The sequence below is a fragment of the Neolamprologus multifasciatus genome, chromosome 6, assembly GCF_963576455.1.
Source record: "Neolamprologus multifasciatus chromosome 6, fNeoMul1.2, whole genome shotgun sequence".
Taxonomy (NCBI): Eukaryota; Metazoa; Chordata; class Actinopteri; order Cichliformes; family Cichlidae; genus Neolamprologus; species Neolamprologus multifasciatus.
The window spans coordinates 12896430-12918494 of NC_140444.1; the positions used below are offsets into that span (position 1 = coordinate 12896430).

General features: G+C 38.5%; 1 protein-coding gene across 1 annotated transcript; it reads left to right on the forward strand.

Moving 5' to 3' along the window:
- Window positions 1-109: 109 nt before the first annotated feature.
- On the forward strand, window positions 110-20541 carry LOC146516594 (uncharacterized). The gene is made up of 2 exons (XM_085163470.1): window positions 110-2457; window positions 4292-20541. Exon 2 carries the CDS (start codon window positions 14528-14530, stop codon window positions 15374-15376), a length of 849 nt encoding a protein of 282 aa, XP_085019596.1. The 5' UTR covers window positions 110-2457; window positions 4292-14527; the 3' UTR covers window positions 15377-20541.
- Window positions 20542-22065: the final 1524 nt, after the last annotated feature.

A 22065-nucleotide genomic window follows, 5' to 3' on the forward strand; every position in this document is an offset into this window, starting at 1 on the left:
ATAATAATAATGCGTTCTTATCTCTTTATCTTGATAATTTAAGTAAAATTATGCACAGTGGATTGAGTTCAAGAAATTTAAAATGAGATAAGGTATACAACATAATCGTAAAAATGTAGAACACAATATATGCATCTATTAGATTCTGTAAATATAACATTTCCATATCCATATGTTGTGTGGATAATTGGCATGGATATATTGATAATTTAGAGAATGAATGTTTAAAAGGCCTATACAAACACAGAACAGTTTCTATTTCAAAAGGTCCTGTAGATAAACAAGGGAGTTGCAAAAATATTGGATTTTTCAGTCAACAAACTGTACACTTGTATTCTTCCTGAAAAGCAATACTATAGGTGAGTATTAATGTGGCTCTATCTGTATATGTGTATTCTGCCTCCTGGCCAATGTGTGCACAGATAGGCTCCGGCCCTCTGTTAAGGATAAGCGGCTTAGAAAGCGCATGGATGTTAGCTTGTCATTGCTTCATTTCTAATTGCTGCTTTCATCCTTCAAACCTAAACTCAGATCACGGCAGGCTAAGACCACTCCAGGTCACGTGGAGTGATGCGGTAATGCACAATAAACAGTAGATGCTGTACAGCAACTATGTGCTGTAGTGATTTAGATAAGAAATGAGATTATCCTCTTTCAGAGCTGCAGCAGTGCTATCACAGTCAGCTGGGATAACATTGCTGGGGTAAGTAAATAGATCCACTTCAAAGGGATGCAATCCAGCAGAATCCCCTTCGAGATGAGTTTGAGTTTTGATGTCTTTCACCGAACTCTGAAACTAGGAAGCTTTTATTTGTAATTCTTTGCTTTGTATTGCACTGTGGTCTCTTGATGTGACACATGTCAGACATGTTTAATGTGGCCTGTTCATAACTTACTGACTGACTGAACAATGTTAATATTTAATAACTTGTGTAACTTGACTAATCTCAAAAGTTTAATTATAGCTGCCACAAGTTGCTGCTGGTCATTCATATGCGTCTATCTGGCCACCACTTTCACTTTGATCAATGACTGTGTCCAAGTTTACAAAAAACAACAAGTTTCACATCATCCCTTTTTAAATGTTCTTTTTCTTTGAATGTAAAGAGAAGCAAAAACAGAAATTCTTGTAGATTCTGTTTAATCTTAACAGAATCTGTAAGTATCTGTAAACTCAGGCTCTTTAATGAAATGCTAATAACCAATGCCTTCCAATACTTTGCCTGCTCACTAGCCCCAAAACCTTTGTCAACTTGCTAAGTGTGGTTAAATATGGATAACTGGATAGCTCTGCTGTCCAACAAACTTCCATTCAGGAACAACTCTAAAACCTTTGCATGTCCACAACGTCAGTGACAATTGGCAACAACTTCTGCTGTAAGAAAAAAAAACAAACATTTTTTGACAAATTAAACACCATCACTGTCAATTTTTTGCAAGATAAAAGTTTGGACTTTTCTTTATCTCAATCTCTCTCTCTCTCTCTCTCTTGCTGGTCGGTATCAAAGGGATAAAGACCAGCAATCCCCTCCAACACTGATTCTATTTGTTTACTGGTAAGCCTTTGTTGATGTTTGAGAAAAGCTGCAAGATGGGTGCATGATGTATTACACAGATTCTCTGATGTACAAAGAACATGACAGTCATCTGGCAATGACATGTCCTTTGATATACTGCAATGAATTCTGACGAAATGAACTGCAGAATCTGTACAGAGTCTTATCGTCCTTTGTGATCTTGCAAACTTCATATTACTCAGCTTTAGAAAATAAAAGAAACATTATAAACCTCGATTTAACTAACTATATAATTATCACTGTTCTCTAAACATGGGGTGAAATTAAAGCACCATCTCCTGTCTGTCACAGTAATTAGTTACAGAATCTCCAGAATTTTGTGAATCAGTGAAGATGGATCACAGTTATCTAGGTCATGCAGAAACAGTAATTAATTGACTGAGTTATACAATAACCTGTTTAGCTGTTTATTTTATCTGAAGACTTTGGACTAACTAGGGACAATTAAAACTGCTTCTGTGCTACAGAACTCACCCAGCAGGCATTACAGAGATCTAAATGAAAGCTCTTAGAGTACTTAAAGACAAAACGAACGCTTGTCTGACAAAGCCAAGTGGATCCTAAGATGCATGTCTCCTTCTCAGTTTACTGTAACAACTCTGGATAGTTCATTGTTTCATTAGAGTCTGTGTTTACGTTTTGTTAACTCAGTCAGTGGTAAACTGAAGGCAGCGTACTCAAACACTAAGGTAATTAGTCTTTCAGTTAGATACATATAATGGTAATTAGCTTTTGACTGAGCTGCACACTTTAAGTTCTCTGGACAAATCGTTGTTTCTTTTCTCTTTGAAACAAAGGGAACTGAAATAAAATGTAAGATGTGTAATCTCTTTATTGAAAACAGCTTATTTTATCCATAAAGAGACACATTGTGACCAGTGTTGGGACTAACGCGTTATTAAGTAACGCGTTACAGTAACTACGTTATTATTGTGGTAACGAGCACGGTAACTAGTTATTATGCCAAAATCAGGAACGCGTTAGTCGTTACTGAGATTTAGATAGGGTCGTTACTCGTTACTTCGTGTGGTGGCTATCGCGGAGCTTCCACCACAGATTCTGTAACATTGGCAAGTGGTGGAGGCCAGCAGGTGGATGAGGGAAAGGGGACGCAGAAGGAAAAGAGACCCGAGGCGGCCGCCGGTCCAAGTGTGAACTGAACTTCAGGTAAGAAGTTGTGACCTGCAGTCTATCTGGGTCAGATATAAACCAAGTTTAGGTGGAGTTTATTTTCGTTATTCTGACTTTTTCCGTACTGCGTACTAGCTAGCATGACGGAGTTTCTATACAGCTGGGTGGGTGCTATGATGTTACTGATGTTGAACTTTATTTTGTTCATAAGTTATTAGAGTTGCCAACCGTCCCGTCTGGTATTCAGAGAAAATATTACGCGTTTCTTATTGAGGCGAAAAGGAACAGTTTGTCCCGTAATTCAGCTACAATGAAAAAGACACAAAGCTGGAGTTATTCTGTCTTTACGCTGCACAGCTGCCTCTTCTTCTTTCATTCTCCCCCCTCCCTTTCCCGTTTCTACTTCAATCATGAAAACTGATCAATGATCAGCTTATCGGCTCTCTTGTTTGTTTATCGCCCACTTTGCGCCAGAAAGAGGAAACCAGCCGATGTCGCGCTAAACAACAGCAGCACTTTTAAGCTTGATCAGCTGTTGTTAGAATTGATTTAATATTAATTTCTAGTATCAGCTGATGTTTGCTGGAGCCACAGCTGCAAAAAAGCTGCTGGTCATGATATCGGTTTGGTTATCTGGTGAGAGGGAAACATGAAGATGAAACCAGGAGATGTCCTTACTGAATCATCAGAGCTGAACAGGTGATGGAGAAACAGGTTTACCTTTTAGGTGACATAAATGAGTTGAAGGGAAGCTATGAACTGTTTCTGAGAGACAGATAACCCCAGGATCCTTTTTAGGTAGTTGACAGCTGGTAACTGTGCAGGTGCGGATCTAGCAAAGTTTTGCCAGGGGGGCAGGTAGGGCATTAACACGGAGAGGTGGGCACAAAGAAATACTTTTCTTTCTTATTCTCATTTAAAATGTCTAGCTTTTAAAAAATAATTATCTCAATCTTACAACAAACGATTGATGCATATATACCATCAAAACAGTTTACATCACTGTCACAACAGCGTTTGTTTTCATTCAAAGGCTTTATGATTTTTCCTATAATGGCCAGTCTCTAGTCAAAATGCCCGGGCCGATTTTTTTGTCCCCGTCCAGCCCTGTATGCAGCTCATCTGCAGTCTGGTGTTACCTACATCTTCCTATTCAGAAGGCAGAATTTCCGAGTTACAGTACAGTAAGTTGAGTACAATCAAAGCATCACGACTGCAGTTTTTGTGTTGGATGTAAAAGGTACACATGACGCTGTGACATAGGCTAGAATCATGGCAGCGGTCAATGATGGTCCAGGCATGGGATTTCTCTCGTGGAAATATGCACATTATCTTTTCCTTTCTATTGGTAGGTGGCACAGTGCACTTGTGGCAAGTGAGCAAGCTAGAAGACTGGCAAAGTTGTGGAAGCAACACATTAACAAGAGAATTCTGAGTAAAACCAAAGTTACTTTCCCTAGTAACTAGTTACTTTGAAAGTAACGAGTAACTTGAAGTAACTGAGTTACTTTTGAGAGAAGTAACTAGTAATGTAACTAAGTTACTATTTTAAAGTAACTTACCCAACACTGATTGTGACACAGTTCTGTTGTGTAAAAAGATGTAAAAAATATAGCAAAACCTTGCTCAAGTTTCCATAGTTTTTAAAAACATGTGTCTGCATTAAAAACGAGAGTCCAACCACAGCAAGTGTTTTTCTCAAAACTGATATTTCCAATAATTGTCCATTTTCTTTGGCTATCCAAAGTAATCTTGAGTGAAACCAACAATAATCTTCTATCTTTATTTATTCCATTGAAACAAAACAAATCATACACCACAATGTTTGAGACACCCAAATCACCTTCCTACAAAGAGACAATTATACCAGTGTTTCCACAATGAAGACTGATATGGTGCCAAACCTTAGATCCATTAACCTCCACACTGATCTCATTCTAAATAATGCTTCAAATGTACTGACTCCAGCAGTTACAAATGTCTCACATGCGCTGACATGAGTCAGCTGGTTTCCTCAGTAATATGAGCCTCATTATAAACTAAATGGTAAGCAGACTGGTTCTTATATAGTGCTTTTCCAATTTACCTGAGCATTCAAAGTTCTTCGTACTTCATAAGCTACATGAAGTTTCTGTAAACTCATTCTCCTATGATTCATTCACAGATGAGCCATATAGAGCAATATTCTCTAGACAGATCTTCACTCTGTCTGTACATGCAATTTATGAGGATGTTTGTTCGTGTATACATCATCCGACATTGCTTTTAAATATCATCATTGTTGGTCATTTGATCTGCAGATAGATGTCTAAGATATTTAACCTTATTACAGACAGTAAGATTATTATCTGATTATTTAAACTTGAAAATCTTTGATATTCGTCCTCCTTGGTTCTACAAATCATTGTGCAGTGTTCTGGCATTGTGTCTGTTTCTCTGTATTTCTATGCTGTTTTCCACACCATAAGCAGAACATGTGTGAAGAATTAAGAGACTACTAGGACTAAATACCATAAGATCATCTGCATACATAATATTACCAACTAAGCACTTAGTTTTATAGGCTCTGAATGCCTTTGATAATTCATAAACATGCAGATTAAAAACTATTGGGGACAAAATTGCTCCTTGTTGAACTCTGTAGCCCACCGAGGGGCCAAAATGATAACCCCCCACCCCCCATTTTTCTTGCAAAGTTTGTTTTCCATATCAATAAACCAGAATTCTCACACATAAAGACTAATGAATTTCTAATGTTCAAAAACAGTTTAATAAATGCACTGTCAAAAAAAGTAAGGGTTAATGATACAGCATTTGTAGAGGAATGTGTCTTGAAATTACAATAGTATACATTGGTGAGCAGGCAACCCAATAATGTATATATATCACCGGTACAAAGTTAACTAACTAACTATTTTTTTAACCAATAAAGAACATTTGAATGAACAGTGGTAATAAAGACACCAACCCTTTACATATAATTGCAATACATGAACTGAAGAACACTTCACAGGAATGACAGATATTCTGATCAGTTTTCATCAAACTAACTTTACATCACACAGTTTCTCAATCCTCCTACCTCACTCTAATGAAAACAGGCATCTCCAACTATCCCTCTGGACTGAGCAGAGCCGAAAATGTTGTACTCGTGTGCACCGTTTTTGCTGTGTGATTTTTGAGTCAGTTTTATTCCTCTTATTCTTGCTATCTTAAAATACTCTGAAACCAGACACTGTGACTTCTTATTTTTCCTAAATGTCATTGTCATAGCATTTTTGTACTTCCCACTGAAAATGTGAAAAAGTGATGGAAGGGAAATATGCCAGAAAATACTTTTTCTTATTGTGACTCATTGTGACTAAGAAATCAAGCCAATGTTAGCAGCCTTGTTTGTGCTAAGGTGCAATTTGCACAGATACTGTGATGGAAACTCTGAGATAATAATAGGGGTCCACAGTTATGGTGCACATCTAGTCCGTCTTTTTAGAAAAGGCATTGAAAATGATTAATTTAATTAACTGGTTAAGTCCTTGAAACCATTGAGAAAAACCACAGTTATTATTACACTGGACTAAAGCCTTCTTTGAAAACAAAACATATCCGTGTCACTGGTGTAGTTTGCTGTTTCAAAAACACAACACAATCATCATATAAAGCCTGTTATCTGAGACACTTACTTGTGTCTAAAATGTGAAAAACACAAAGAGAAGCACATGGACTTAACAGGGGAACAAGGCTCCCATGTCAAGGTTGACCTGAGTGATGAGGTGAAGAAGCCATAATCTCTTCAATAAGGACTTCTCAAGAATTTCTTGCAGGCAATTTTTATTCTGGGTTTCTGAATGTGGGTTTCCATTAAAATACAGCTTGTTGATTCTCTCGCTTATGCAACTGAAAGCATATCTACTGATCTTTTCATCTCCTATTTTTGTGAGTAAATATTTTAATGTGTCTTTGTCTCAGTTACTGAATCGTTTCTCTGTTTTGTTTTTGAATAAGGGACCGAATGTGTCTCAGCTTCCTCGTTTTCGGGTTGACCGATAGTAACCCGGGTCTCTCTCTTTTTGCAGGATTTAATTAACATGCAACATGTTTCACTTTCAGCCGTGCAGCTCGTAAATTGTCCTCCTTGGAGAAACATATCGTAATTTTTAAGGAGTACCTATGCTTGAAAAATATGCGGGTCCAGAAAAACAGGAATAAAACAGGTCAGGATGAAAATGAAGAAGTACAGGAGGAGAAGGAGAAGGAGGATGATTTTGTCCGATAGTAACCCCGGCAGTGGAGGAAGGGAGGTTTGTCCGATAGTAACCTCGGCAGAGAATGATGGAGAAAAGCAGAGTAGGAGGGGGTGGTGTACATATCACCTAAATTTAACTCCGCATCGCAAAAATGTGTCACATCTGTTTGCTGTGCTTTAAAGAAATTACTGCCCTAAAACTGCATGGTTTTTAAAACCGTGTCAGTGCCACATTACACCCGTGGTCTTTTGCACTAAGCAATGCGGCGAGATAAACACGACACGGGAATTTTTTTTTTATTTTTATATTTGCATATATTTATCTAATGATTGTCACAGATAACATTGAATTGGTCTACGTACAATAGGACACCTTTCTCCTAACTGTGCAGCAGGCTACAAAAATGACTCCCGTATTCAGGAGTTCTGTTATATCGACTCCCTGCATGCAACGTAGACATCTTATGTAACATTAAGGAGCTGTGGGAAATTTGATTGACAAAAACATTAGTAACATAACATAATAATGAGGTTTTTTTCCCACTTGTTCTAAATTCCGGACTATTGTGTTTTATTGTCTGGTATTCGTGTAGGGCAGTATCATTTATGATTATGGCAGCAAATGTCACTGTTCCTTAAGTGCTCCACAGAGTTTACCTTCCTCTCTTCTCAGGAAGTGAAAAATGCAGAATGGCCTAAAGACACATGCATAACAGAATCAGCGTAGTCTTTAAATTCATATTTGTCAGATGTCAGCAGACATACATATTTAACCTATCTGGAAAAATGAGCCCACGTTAAAGATGTGTGCTAGTATCTACATCTAGATGAAGGTACTAGCGATTTATTTGTGGACATCATTAATGGAATATAACATCAGTGTGGAAGTCATTGCCTTTAGTCATTGCCTAAAGCAGGAGGTTGGCTGGAGTTATTAAAAAAATAATAAATTAGAAAATGGTACTTTATTCTACTGCAGTCTGTGCCCTGTGATATTTTTTGTGTTTGACTTTTGTGTTACAATATGTATATTTATCATATTTATTGTGTATGTTATTCATTTAAATATTTTTTAAAGGCCCAACAAGGGACAGACATATTTCTTTTTCTATTTCTTTTTCTATTTTTTTTTTTCTATCTTTATTCTTACGGTTTTCGGAGGTTAAGAACGGCATTTGAACGCATCGCGGTTTGACCGCAAGTTACCTCGCACTGCAGCCGCCGGAGAACTGGGTGAAAGGGGAATGATGTCACTGCTTAGCCGACGGATGAGAACAATAAAGACGCCGAGACTACTGGAAATGGTTACTGGGCATAAATACAGCAGCGAAGACGCTTGAATAATTTATCACTTAAAGCATGTTTTAAATCTGAACAGGAAACAGATACTAAGTTTACATTTCTTAAACTTACAGTATCATTTAACGTGGAGTCAGTTATACCGGATAGTCTTAGAACAGTTTTGTTTCCCTTTCCTTTTTCCTGTTTCATAATCATAAACAAAGAGGCTTTTCATCTGTCAACTAATGACTTGTTAATAGTTCACTTAACATGTTTGTTTTTATTTTCATTGCCACACTTCAACACTTATATAAAGATCCATAGCTGCAGATAATTTAAGATTAAATCTCAGAATCGTTGCTGTTTGTTTCCTTTTTAAACAAGTTGTGTGTTGTGGATCCAACCAGGTCACATCAACAGCAGAAACTGACACAAGCTCAGCTCAGAATGAACTATATATGCTGTGAGGTCAATCCGTGCTTCACTGGATAAGTAATAAATCAGATTTAATTGGCTCTGATGTGGCAAGAAGTTCTAAGAGGACCGGGGGTTTTAAATCACAAGAAAGGGTCGAGAAAGGATCACAGCTTTGAATCCTTGACCTATGACAGAGTCAAAGGAATAAAAAAACTTTTCTGTATTGTAATTTAAAGATCTAAAGAAAAAAATCACCAGGAAGGCACATAAGTAAGCTTTGGGTGACCGTACAAATTTTGTGTTGAGTACAGTGCAGTCACTGAGCTGCTTTCTTGTGTGTATGTAAGGTGTATATGCGTATGTTGTTGTTTTTTTGATCATGTGGGCTATTATCAGTTGCTATTAAATATCTCAAAATCTTAGCAACAAAAATGCAAACTGCATTGTTTTCCTTTATTTTGTCTCTTTGTTGATTTATTGCATAAACTCATGACCAGTAACTCACACACTGAATAATGATTTTCCGTGTAGCTGCAATGAAGCTCTTTCACTCCACTGGGGACGACCTACATATTCGCAGTTGTTGAATGAGCCTGTTGTTGTTGTTGTTGTTGTTGTTCCACTGGGTTTCAGATTTTTGATTTTTGATTTCTTTTTCTGCGAACCATCTGAAAGAATGTATTCTCACAAGTCATGACCCAAACTAATTTGTATTCTGTTATGTGCCCTATGTCCTGCTTTATTTCTAAGCAAGCATTTCTAAGCAAGTGGTAAACAAGTGTTTCAGCTTTTGGGACCAACTGTACAAATAGATCCATACACAATTATAAAATGTTCTATTTTTTGGTTCCCATTATAACATCTCTGCAACAAATCCAGCTATGATGAAGCTTATAATAAGCTTATTGGCTTCACAGCTTGTTTATACTTTGTTTAATCATCTCTAAAATGATATCAAAGGCCCCTTTGAAGGGTGTGAAAAGTCTTTGAAATAAAAGCATGGGGAAAATATAGCATTAACTTCATATAGTAACAAAGTGACAAGTGGACAACTGTAGTTTCTGGTATGGCTACTGAGGGTTTCTTCTATATTAAAACACCCAACTTTAGTCATGAGAAGGACATGTTTATAGTCGGACACCAAAAAAGCAACAAGAAAAGGTTTAATTTTGGTTGATTTACAATTTTTTTTAACTTTTACATTTTGCTAAGGGTTAAGTTAGGTTTATGGTGTGGTTGGTGTGTGCAAACACAGGCAGCTGTAGACAGTATCTCTCTGTTAGACCTCGCCTCTGCTAATGTGAGTCTGGACATCTCAACTGTGTTTGTAGTCTTTGTTCTTTTGGAGCCTTTTAATGAGATTATCTGATGGTTATCTCGGCAAGGTGCGAGCCATCCTGACATTTCTTTATCTTATTAGTCTTTTACTTAGCACTAATTACGAGGTATTTGGTGCTAATGACACTTCAATTTTTCATCAAAAAGACAGCGATCTTTTATTAACACTATATGGTAATAATATGGAGTTAAACTGGATAAAATTAGACCTACTGGCATGAAAAGACTTTACATCTTGCCATGTTTCATTATTTTGTGTCACCAAGATGATACAGTTATCTTCAGGCAAGGATTTGAAAACCTTTTCTTTTTATTGTTTTTAGGTCATTCTCACAGGAAACTTTAAAGATCAGTACCTACAGCTGATGGCATCATGTATACCCATGTAAAACAGCAATGATGATGCAATTCACTGTGTTCTGGGAAAACACTAAACAACTTTTTTGAAAGTTTTTAAATAAATGGGCTACAGTTAATGTTACAGATATAGAAACTCATAAATGAAACATTCATAACACCTCTCCTGTCCTTGACACATTTTTTTGCAATATAAAAAGAAAAGAAACACATTTCCTTTCAAGTTCGATTGATGATAGTACGAAAACATTCATCAAAAGGAATCATCGGGGTAAGCGCTGTATAATACATAATTTAGCTTAGGTGAAACTTGTTTGTTGAATAAAGTATGTTACATAATGTGTTTACAGTGTTATTGTGCTATTGTAAACTTTTCTCTGACCTGACCAGAGTGTATGTGTGAGAATTTAAGGATGTTTATGTGAACATATTTATATGTGCATTCATTGCTTTGATGACCTTCAAAAAAAGTTGTAAAATATTTTCTCACACGCTGCCAATGGGTTGTAAACCACACCACGATGTTACTTTTTGTCAGTTTATTCCCGACCCTGTACAGGAATTCCTTTCCTTATAAATGTGGATAATTTATGGCCACATGATCAGATATCCTTTTGGAATGCAACAAGTCTTGCATGTTTGGATAACTCTGAAGAAGACTCTTCTGCAGGTCACAGAAAGCAGGTCACAGAGACAAATTTATGCATTAGAGTTGCACTTTTACTCTAAGCTGCTTGCATGTTTTATGTCGTGATCACAAAAAGGACTTAAATGTAGACACACAAAGTAAACTGGAAGGTGAAATAAACAATAGTGATTAAAATAAAAGTTTTTGGCAAACAAAAAGCCTCTGGAAGAACAGATAAGTCCCAATAAAACCATCAAAGAAACATCTGCAGATTAAAGCTGAAAATCGAAAAAAATGCAAGAAATCGCAAAATGGCCTGAATTTGTATAGCACTTTACATGTTCAGTCATCCACACACACACACACACACTGGTGATGGCAACCTACATTGCAGCCACAGCCACCCTGGGGCACCCTGACGGAGGTGAGGCTGCCAGACACTGGTGCCACCGGGCCATTTTACCACCACCAGTAGGCAACGGGTGAAGTGTCTTGCCCAAGGACACAACGACCGAGACTGCCCGAGTTGGGGCTCGAACCGGCAACCTTCCGATTACAAGACAAACGGCCAACTCTTGAGCCACGATCGCCCCAGACACAAAACATAAATCATACTGGGAATAATAAAAATCAGCTGTTGTGGATCTCTGCCACTGCTTTTCAGATATAGCAGAATAAGAGAAACTGGAGTCTAGTTTACCCTATTTTTGTGTTAAATTAGAATTTTAATGTAGATATTTTATGCAAACAAACAAAGCAGTCACAATTATAGTAATGGTTGAGTCAGTAAAATGGACTTTCTCACAGAATATAATAATTCTAACTGACGTCCATTGTGCTGAATGTGTGAGGAATACAGGAAAGGGACCTCAAACATCTAAAATGATATAAAAGTTATTATATGTGATTAGTCAGACAGTGGGCAAGTTTTCATATTTTGTCATTTGAGTGTGTAAATAGTGTGCGTGTGTGTGTGTGTGTGTGTGTCAGTGCTGACTAGCCATCTGCCGCCCTCTGTTCTATATAACGGTCTATTCTTCTCAAACAGCTGGCGACCACACTGACCTCCGCCTATTCTCTCTCTCTGTCTGTCTGCTTTTCTTTTCTCAGTCTAGCATTTAGTAAGTATTTAGGTCCCTACACTGCATGTGGTATCCCAGCCTCACCATTTAACGTCTGTTTAAATGCTCTTTACTTTTTCAAAGGTAACGCTCGAGATCACATTTGTAACTTTGTTTCACTACAGAGCGATCTCACTGAAAACGATAAGTTGCTGTTGTGTTGTTGTCCTCCCTCAGTGTTGTGCTAAATGTTTAAAACACTAAGAGTGAGCCTGTAACACAGGGGAGTGGAAAGTAACAATGCGACAAGGTTACTGGGTTCAAGATTAAATGTAACAAACCTACCAATGTCACACACACTGATTTAACTGTGGGCGAGACCAAAATTAAGGGTGTTTAGTCATTTTTGATCGAGAAGATTTGAAATTGTGTAAAATGCATCTAAGTAGTGGTCAAAATATGAGCCTTGAATGTTAAAAAAAAAGAAAAACGTGTTTCAAAATTCTTTTCAAAAAGCCCAGTGCAAGTAGAGGTTGAAGGAAGATGAAGTAGAAAGACATTGGGTGTAATTTGTTTGACTGAACCCAGGAGACCTGCTGGCTGATGCCAGCTTTTATAATGTAGAAGTAGGTTCACCAGTTTTCCTGATAATTTTTAACTCAAAACAGATGAGTAACCTGTAGGTGGTGTCATTATTACATTATATCTATGCATGCAAGCAAAGCTAAAGTTAGCTATAAAAGCATAAAATATGTTGTTGTTTAAGTAATTTTAATGTATTCTATGTTAACCGCTGATGGTCTCACAGTCTAAAAAGGTGAACAGAAACATAATTTAAGAATGTTTCTGCAGAGATAACCTGTTTTTATGTGTTCAGATCTTCTTGTCGTTTCCTTTATTTTGCTCCTGTCTCTTTAAACATTTCACCCCTGCTGACAACTTTCAGCCATTTTAGGAATCTCTGCACACTGTTTGCAGGGAAGTAATGCTATGTTATTTTGACCCCCTCTTTCTGTTCTGCCTCTTTCACCCCACCATTTGGAATTCTTGTCCTATATTTTTCTTTCTCTGATTCTGCTGTCGCAGTTGTTTTCTCCTGTCAGGGCCTCTGTCTGCTTGTGCTGATCAAGCAACATTTATGTCCTGTGCAAGTTATTCATGCTCACAGACACGCACATGCACAACCACACGCACAACCAGCAACACACAGGGAGTCTCATCAACCAAGTTCAATGCCATGCTCAGAGATAACTTATTTAGAAAAGCTAATGGAATTTATTTCCTAATAGGTTTTGGTTTCAGCTGTGAAAGTTCCCCTGCATGTAATAAAACACAGCTGACAGCTATTCTTTCTCAATCTTAAATGATGCTGTGTTGGGGAAGATGTCTCTGTAAACGCTTTTGAAACTAGGCACACACAGATGCAAGCACGCATGCATGTACACAGACATATACAAACAGATTATTACAGCAAAGCTCTGCTGTCGTTCCCAAAGGAGAACCCGTGGCTATTTTTGGCAGTGTGGAGGACTTAATACTGAGTGAGAGAGGTTTATAGAAAAAGGATTGAATAACCCCCGTGATCCTCTCTAGAGTGAGAGAGACAAAATTATTGCTGGTAAGATAATTTGCATTAACACAAATGACAAAACAGAAGTTTAAAGTTATAAATATAGCAAAACAAACAAACAAACAAACAGTCTCCTCATTTTTCTCAAGTAATTTTCAGTAGATAACTGGAAACTTGAAAACCAACAAGTCTATCTGTAAATGCCAGATCTGTCTGTGGTACCTTCAGAGGTTAATTATTAACATGCACAGCTCATTTTATGTAATGTACAACAGGTGAAAAGTACAACACCTTATACTAGAGCTTTAAAAACAGCCTGCTTTCAAAAGAAAAACACATTTGCTATTAAATGCAATATCAATAAAAAAAAACAGAGATAATACCAATGAGAGGCCCAATGACAGCAACCAATCTTGCATTGCAGTGGCACATTGTGATACATAAAGTTCAACATTTTTAAAAGGCTACTTATTAACTAGAAAAAAAATATGCTAGTGAACCTACAAGTTGCTCTGTTGATTAAAGACCAGCTGCTAGTTGACGAGAGACCCGGAATGGCTAACCGAAGGCCAGACGGTCCTGATCCACAAGGATCTGTGGATCAGGACCTATGCTGTTCTGCATAGGCCTTAACCCCCTCAGTGAGATAACTGACAAGACTGGCTACGGATACCGACTACGGAATAGAGCAGTTGTCAGCCACCTCCTGTACATGGATGACATCAAGCTGTATGCCAAGAGTGAACGAGACATTGATTCACTGATCCACACCACCAGGATATACAGCAATGACATCGGAATGTCGTTCGGGCTGGAGAAGTGTAGTCGGATGGTAACAAAGAGAGGGAAGGTAGCCAGAACAGAGGGGATCAAACTACCAGAAGGCAACATTGCAGACATAGAGGACAGTTACAAGTACCTGGAATGGGAACCATGAACCATGAAGAGGCCGCTAGGAAAGCTGCAACTACCAAGTACCTGCAGAGGGTCAGGCAAGTCCTGAGGAGTCAGCTGAACGGTAATAACAAGATCTGGGCTATCAACACGTACGCCCTGCCTGTGATCAGGTACCCTGCTGGGGTAATAGGCTGGCCAAAGGAGGAGATAGAAGCCGCTGACATCAAGACAAGAAAGCTCCTTACCATGCATGGAGGGTTTCACCCCAAGTCCAGCACCCTGAGGCTGTACGCTAAGCGGAAGGAAGTGGGCCGGGGACTGGTGAGTGTCAGCACCACAGTCCAGGATGAGACAAGGAACATCCACGAATACATCACGAAGATGGCCCCAACTGACAGCGTGCTCAGTGAATACCTCAGGCAGCAGAAAACCAAGAAAATGGAAGAAGGCGAGGAACCATCATGGAAGGACAGGCCCCTGCACGGTATGTACCACTGGCAGATAGAGAAGGTGGCTGATATCCAGAAATCCTACCAGTGGCTGGACAAAGCTGTACTGAAAGACAGCACAGAGGCACTAATCATGGCAGCACAGGAACAAGCGCTGAGCACAAGATTCATTGAGGCTGGGGTCTATCACACCAGGCAAGACCCCAGGTGCAGGCTGTGTAAAGATGCTCCAGAGACAATCCAGCACATAACAGCAGGGTGCAAGATGCTAGCAGGCAAGGCATACATGGAACGCCATAACCAAGTGGCTGGCATAGTGTACAGGAACATCTGTGCCGAGTATAACCTGGAAGTCCCGGGGTCAAAATGGGAGATGCCCCCAATGGTGGTGGAGAATGACCGAGCTAAGATCCTGTGGGACTTCTAGATGCAGACGGACAAAATGGTGGTGGCTAACCAACCGGACATAGTGGTGGTAGACAAACAGAAGAAGACGGCCGTAGTGATCGATGTAGCGTTTCCAAATGACAGCAATATCAGGAAGAAGGAACATGAGAAGCTCGAGAAATACCAAGGGCTCAGAGAAGAGCTCGAGAAGATGTGGAGGGTGAAGGTGACGGTGGTCCCAGTGGTAATTGGAGCACTAGGTGCAGTGACTCCCAAGCTAGACGAGTGGCTCCAGCAGATCCCGGGAACAACAGTGGAGATCTCTGTCCAGAAGAGCGCAGTCCTGGGAACAGCTAAGATACTGCGCAGGACCCTCAAGCTCCCAGGCCTCTGGTAGAGGACCCAAGCTTGAAGGACTGACCGCCCACAGGGGCGAGTGGGGAATTATTTTTCTTTTTTTCTATATAAAATTCGTCCAAAGCACATCATCATCATATATTTGCTTTAAGAAACTCTGCTGTTCCACAAGGGACATTATAAAAAAAACTCTGAAATTCCAGCAAAAGTACTTAATACTCTTATCACTGAACAGTGCAAACTGGCTCTAATCTGGGAGGACCTGGTGTGCAGCTGAGCAAAAAATGCATCAGACTCTGGCCTTCTTTGCAACTCTCAGGCAAAGTTGCTAACATGAGGAAAAAGTCAAAAATTAAATAAAAATAATACTGGATGGAATATCAGAGGGGGAGGGGGGGATTGTAATGTTTTACAAAGAGACAGCTTAAGGTGACTAAAAAAGAGCATTGTGAAAATTGTGAGTTTGGGGTATTTTAATGAAGGTAAAGTGGGACGTTTGTGCTTGATAAAGGCTACTGTATCATCCTTTCTAACACAGCACCACACCCTGTGGACAAACATTAATGAGAGCTGTTTTCCTCCCATAACAGGGCAGTGACCCAAAGCACTGCTCCAAAACTTGCAACAACTATTTAGAAAGTGAAGCAGTCATCTGACATTCTGTCTCTAGTGAATCAGGTAGCACACCAACACCAATAAATTGTTGTGGGACCCGCTTGACCATATAATGCATAATAACAGACAGCTAGAATGCCAGATGTGTGTAAACATGTGACTGATCATCATTGTGATGGTGATAGCTGATTCTTAGATCAAAACATGATCTAAGAAAAACATTTCAATTACATTTTTAAAGATTAGTTCTTCAAGCCTCAGAAATGTCTTTTATACACTTCAATTTCATGAGTAGATTTTCATTTTTCCAGTCCAGTGACTGTCAAAAACACACAATTCACTTTTATTGGAACCTGCACTTGCCTGCACATGTTTCAGATCCGCTACAATGTTAATGAAAGCAATTTAAACGAAAACCTAGTTGAGATCAAAAAGACGAAGCTGAATAACTCAAACGAGAAAAAAACGAAGGAAGCATGGAAAAATGAAGAAAAAGAGCAGAGGTGTATAGATTGTGAGAAGAGAGGACACAAATAGGGGACAGCAAACCAGCACAGCTGCCCCAGTGAAAAAAGATGAGCCTCTTTTTCTTTTTTTAACGTTCCTCCTCATGCTGCTCTCGCCGCATCCACGTGAGAGACAAGGGGAAGGAGGGGAGAAGCAGAGAAATGAGGAGAAAAGGGCTAAAAACCACTGCATGGCAAACCTGCGCCATCTCTCAGCCAAAAACCCTCCTTAAGAAGTTATTTGATTAAAGACTTAGGTTTAAAATGTCTTGGTATAACAGTGAGGACAAGTTAAAGCCAAATATAAGAAAAAAGTTGTAAATTAAATGTTGAATTGATAATAGGATAAATGGAAAGAGTCTAAAAAGGAAAAGAAAAAATGTTAAGAATGGGTATATTTGATAGCACGATGATGACCCCAAAAGACATCTAAACGCACGTGCTTGTGCTAGGGTTTTTTTGCTGTGAACCTGAGCTGGTTTGCTGAAAGCTGGTTTGGCGATTTTTGGCAAAGCCAGTGATTTGGGGATATAAATAAATCTGTTATGTGATGGCTTTGACCAGTGGAACCCGGGAACCAGCTACAGGATTCCATCATGATTAGGTCAGCCTCTTAGTCTCCATGAAACCTGGAAGAATCCCTTATCCTGGTGTCAAATCCATGCACAGCACACTGAACAAAACACACTGATGTGTACATAATTAAACATATTTAACAAGCGAGTCCAAAAACTTTTGACAATGTGACTCAGGCTGAGGCTAGTTATTTCTTTTACAGGAAAAACTTGCAGCAAGCAGCAGTATCATAATGAAGCCTTACCTAAGCAGTCATGCGAGCAGTTATTTTGTGGGAGTAGGCCATTGCCTCGAGGAAATGCCTGATATCTCATACTGAAACTCCATGAAATTCTCTAGGTGAAAAGTAGGAACATATAACTCTCATTTCTTTCAGCTACATTTACCAATAGGGTGTGAACGTCTCTGCTGTCAGTCTTGTATTTCATTTTCTTTAGCCTGATGAGAGGACGATGTGTTCTCAAAGTAGTTTGCTTTTATATTCCTAAAATAGAACTGAAACTAGAAGAATGGTCTCCAATTTTTCTTCTTTGCACAAAAGGACAAAAAAACTATTAAACTTGAAGAATGATGTCTGCAGCCTCACTAATAGCATTTTCTCTCATCTGTTCAAGTAGTCCTTGTGTCTCCCTCAAAGAAGACTATGGTTCTCTTTACAGTTTTTTTGAGTTCTCTGGTCACTTCTGTCACATCATAACATTTAGCTATATAAATAGACAAAATCTATTGGTTGACATATATTTACTGATATATGTCAGTAAATATATGGTTATGTCAGTAAATATACCTGCTGATTGACATGGGGGTCCACAGGGACTAAGTAAAGCGCTATACAAATACAGGCCATTTACCATTTACCAATTCCAAACATACATATTGCTAATCTGAAAAATCTTATACAGAAAAGGAAACATTTTTCTTTCCTCACCTCTTCTCTCTACTATGGTAACAGCGTCTTATTCCTGGTAACGCTTCACAGGCAGCATTTTCCCATCAGTGCTGTTTTTGTATGAAGGCCACAGTATCTTTGTGTAGTCTGCTCTGGTTGGCCCCAGGTGCATTATGTCCTCTCATGAAGGACAGTCTTTCAGTTTAGTGTGCATTTGTTTTTCTGTGTGTTCTTGTAGAGCCTACGTATATGTTGTTGTCCATATTTGTTACATAATATAATTTCAAAATGACCATGAAGGTCTGGATCCGTGGAATGAGTCATCTTATTCTCTTTGGACTCCAGCTGCAACAGCAAGACCAGCGGCAATGGCAATGCTGGTCTCTAGCTCCATCTGCTGCACCACATTTGGAAAAGCACGTTTGTGAAACAAAACATTTGTATACATTTTCAGTTCACTTGGTTATTGTATTTGCCTTTTTTAAAAACTTGTTTCGACCTTTCCCACTTTCTCATAATACATAAAGGTACAAAGATATGACGTATGAAGTAATGAGGCTTATTTGATGTTGTCTTTAACTCTTTAACTCACACAGAGTGTCTTTACCTCTGATGTTTAACTCCTGATGATCTAGTGAGATTATCTCTTGCATCAGTGCGAATGCAGAGTTGACATCAATAGCGTGAAATTAGTCACATTTATGGAGAAATACTGTCATCCTAGAAAAATACTCCATTGATTTAGTGTATTACATACTCTCACAGCAGAGTTAGAGCATTGCTTTTACTATAACAACAGATTTTTACATTTGATTCAGTTCAGCTGAAGATTGTCAACAAATGTAGTGTATTTTACAACTTTGTCATACAGCTTCGATTTGGTCAGCCTGCTAAAATGTGTTTTAAGAGTTAAAAAAGCCAGGTGATATAAGCAGTCCTCAGTTTATTAAATATGTTAGACTTCATGTTCCCACAATCCAAGGAAATTTAATTGCAATATACTCATGGAGCCTTTGATGGTTTGAAGTATTAATTCACACAGCGAGAGGAATAAAGTTACATTAGAGACTTGAAATAAGATTGATAGCTGTTGTATTTCAGGTAAAATGGAACACTCACTCAAATCATCTACTGAAAAAGAAAAGAATCAGTTTTCTTGCCTTTCCTCATCCAAGGGTGTGCACTCTGAGGGTTCCCCCCCCCCCCAGTTGCAAAAATGAAAGAGTTAACCAAGCAGAACCAGGCATTGATTTTTAAATAGTCAGTGCTGCTTTAAGTAGTACTGAAACCTTTACATGTCAAAATGTTTACTTCAATGTAAAGCACAAATTTAGAATTTAGATAGAAAAATGTGGAACCAACAGGTTTGATGCAACTTTGCTCTACAACCTTTAATGAGACTTCCACAAAAACAGCAACATTCTGTTTTCTCTTCTTTAATGTCACACATCTGCAGTGGCAGATGTGTGGAGCAGAGGGAGACAGGACCCAAGTGCAGACATAACTGTGAGTGAGCCTTTATTTACAGTGAGGACAGAATACAAACAAAAACAGAAAAATGTCAAAGACTAAACTAAAGTAAGCAACTACAAAAGCAATATAAAGAAACTAAAAACCTTGAGAACCTGATTGGAGACATGAAACACAGAACACGAAAACCTGAGCCAAAGAACCCTGGAACAAGCAGAGGATGATGCACAGGCAATCCAGCAACAAACAGATGAAGACAAAGGGCTTAAATACACAGATGGATAATGAGGGAATGAGACAAAGGAGGAGAGCACAGCTGTGAGAAATCACACACAACGAGACCGGGGGAAGGAAAACGGAAAATGCTAACATAGCACACGAGACTGTCAAAGTAAAACAGGAAACATGAGAGACGCAATCCAAATTATGTTAATCATATAAACTCCACAAACTGCATCTCGACTCCTACAATTTCAATGACCCTAAGACTAGAAGGAATCACATGTAATGTTACTCTTATTTTATTGTCTTAATGGGGCCCTATTTGTGGCTTCTTTGCTGTCCAGTATACAGTGCTTTACAAAAGTCTTCTATCACCCCTCACGTGTAGCAAACACAATGGGTATACATTATATAAGGATTAAACGTAGTTTAACAAGCTTGAAGGTCAATATTTGATATGACCACCTTTATTCTTCAACACAGCCTGAACTCTCTTTCTTTAAGTAGTCTTCAAGAATAGCTATACAAACTTCTTGAAGCAAATCCAAAGTTCTTTTTTTGTATGTTGGCCAGTGTTGGTCAAGTTACTTGAAAAAAGTAATCAGTAATTAATTACTGATTACTTCCCCAAAAAAGTAATCCCGTTACTTTACTGATTACTTATTTTCAAAAGTAATTAATTACTTAGTTACTTAGTTACTTAGTTACTTTTTAAAAACATGATTTACAACCTGAATAGGTGATAAAGCGATAGATCTTTCAGCCCAATTCTACTTTTTCTACATAATCCATCATACAAAATGTAATCAAATGGAAAAGTCTCTTTTTAAAACTTGTTTTGTTAGTTTTAATCTTTTAACTTTATGCATGAAGCAAAATTTTAATTATATGCACCGTTCTCTGACTGGAAGAAATTAGTTTAACATTTAAACCTATTTTCTGCACGTTCCAGCACATATAATATATATATATATATATATATATATATATATATATATATATATATATTTGTGTTTACACTCACGCTTTCAGATGCAAGTAAAACACAGCAGAAAATAAATAAAGTCAAAGACTAGCGGTCCTTTTGCTCTATTTTCACCTGTAAAGCAGGAGTAGGCGGAGGTTTATCCTGGTGCAGGTGTGCCGCAGCGGTCAGTGGAAGGATACGGCAGTTTCTCTGTGAGTTTCTCATTACGTCGTAGCTACTCGGTTTTTTTCGCTGTAAAAAGAAGTTTTCTTCCCACGCACAGCGGACACTAATGTTTTTGTCACTTTTTACGGAATCAAACTCAAAATAAGGTCAGTACTTCCATGCTTTAAAAGCTGCTCGCTCATACTCTCTCCCGCACTCAATATATGATCCATTGTTGATCTGCACACAGCTGTTGTCACGAACGTCGCACTCGCTTACCTCACTGTCATGAGACATTCTCGCAAGAAAATCACGGTTTTAGTAACGCAGTAACGCAGCGTTCCTACGGGAAAGTAACGGTAATCTAATTACCGTTTTTGCAATAGTAATCATTACTTTACTCGTTACTTGAAAAAAGTAATCGGATTACAGTAACGCGTTACTGCCCATCTCTGATGTTGGCTGGTGTCTGGACTCTTTTCTGTCCAGTTGATCCCACACTGTTTCAGTAATGCTGAGGTCAGATTCCAGCAAAGCCAATCAATGGCTGATAATGTTCAGCTGGCTGTTTTCTCCCGTGCTTGATCACAGAGTAGGTGGATCGACTGAAGGGATGGAGCGTTCAGGTCCTGTGTCAGGCCTTTGTTGGATTTTTCTCCTCTGTTTCTTAAAGACATAACTTTCTGATACAGTATCATCTGCTGTGGATAATTTTTTTTAGGCTTGGCACTTCTTTTTAAATGTTTTTGGAACAGACAACACGCCAGACTGACAGCTCTTTGGGAATCACCTTGCTGATACAAAAATGCCCTCTTAAGCCAATGTCAAAATCTGTTGTCTTTGACATTTTTTATGATTTCAACTAAAGAAACAAATTATATGTTTTTGCATCAGACACTAGTAACAAAGTGCCTAAAGCTACACTTTAAAATGAGTGAGTTCTTTGCTATGTTTTCTGTTAT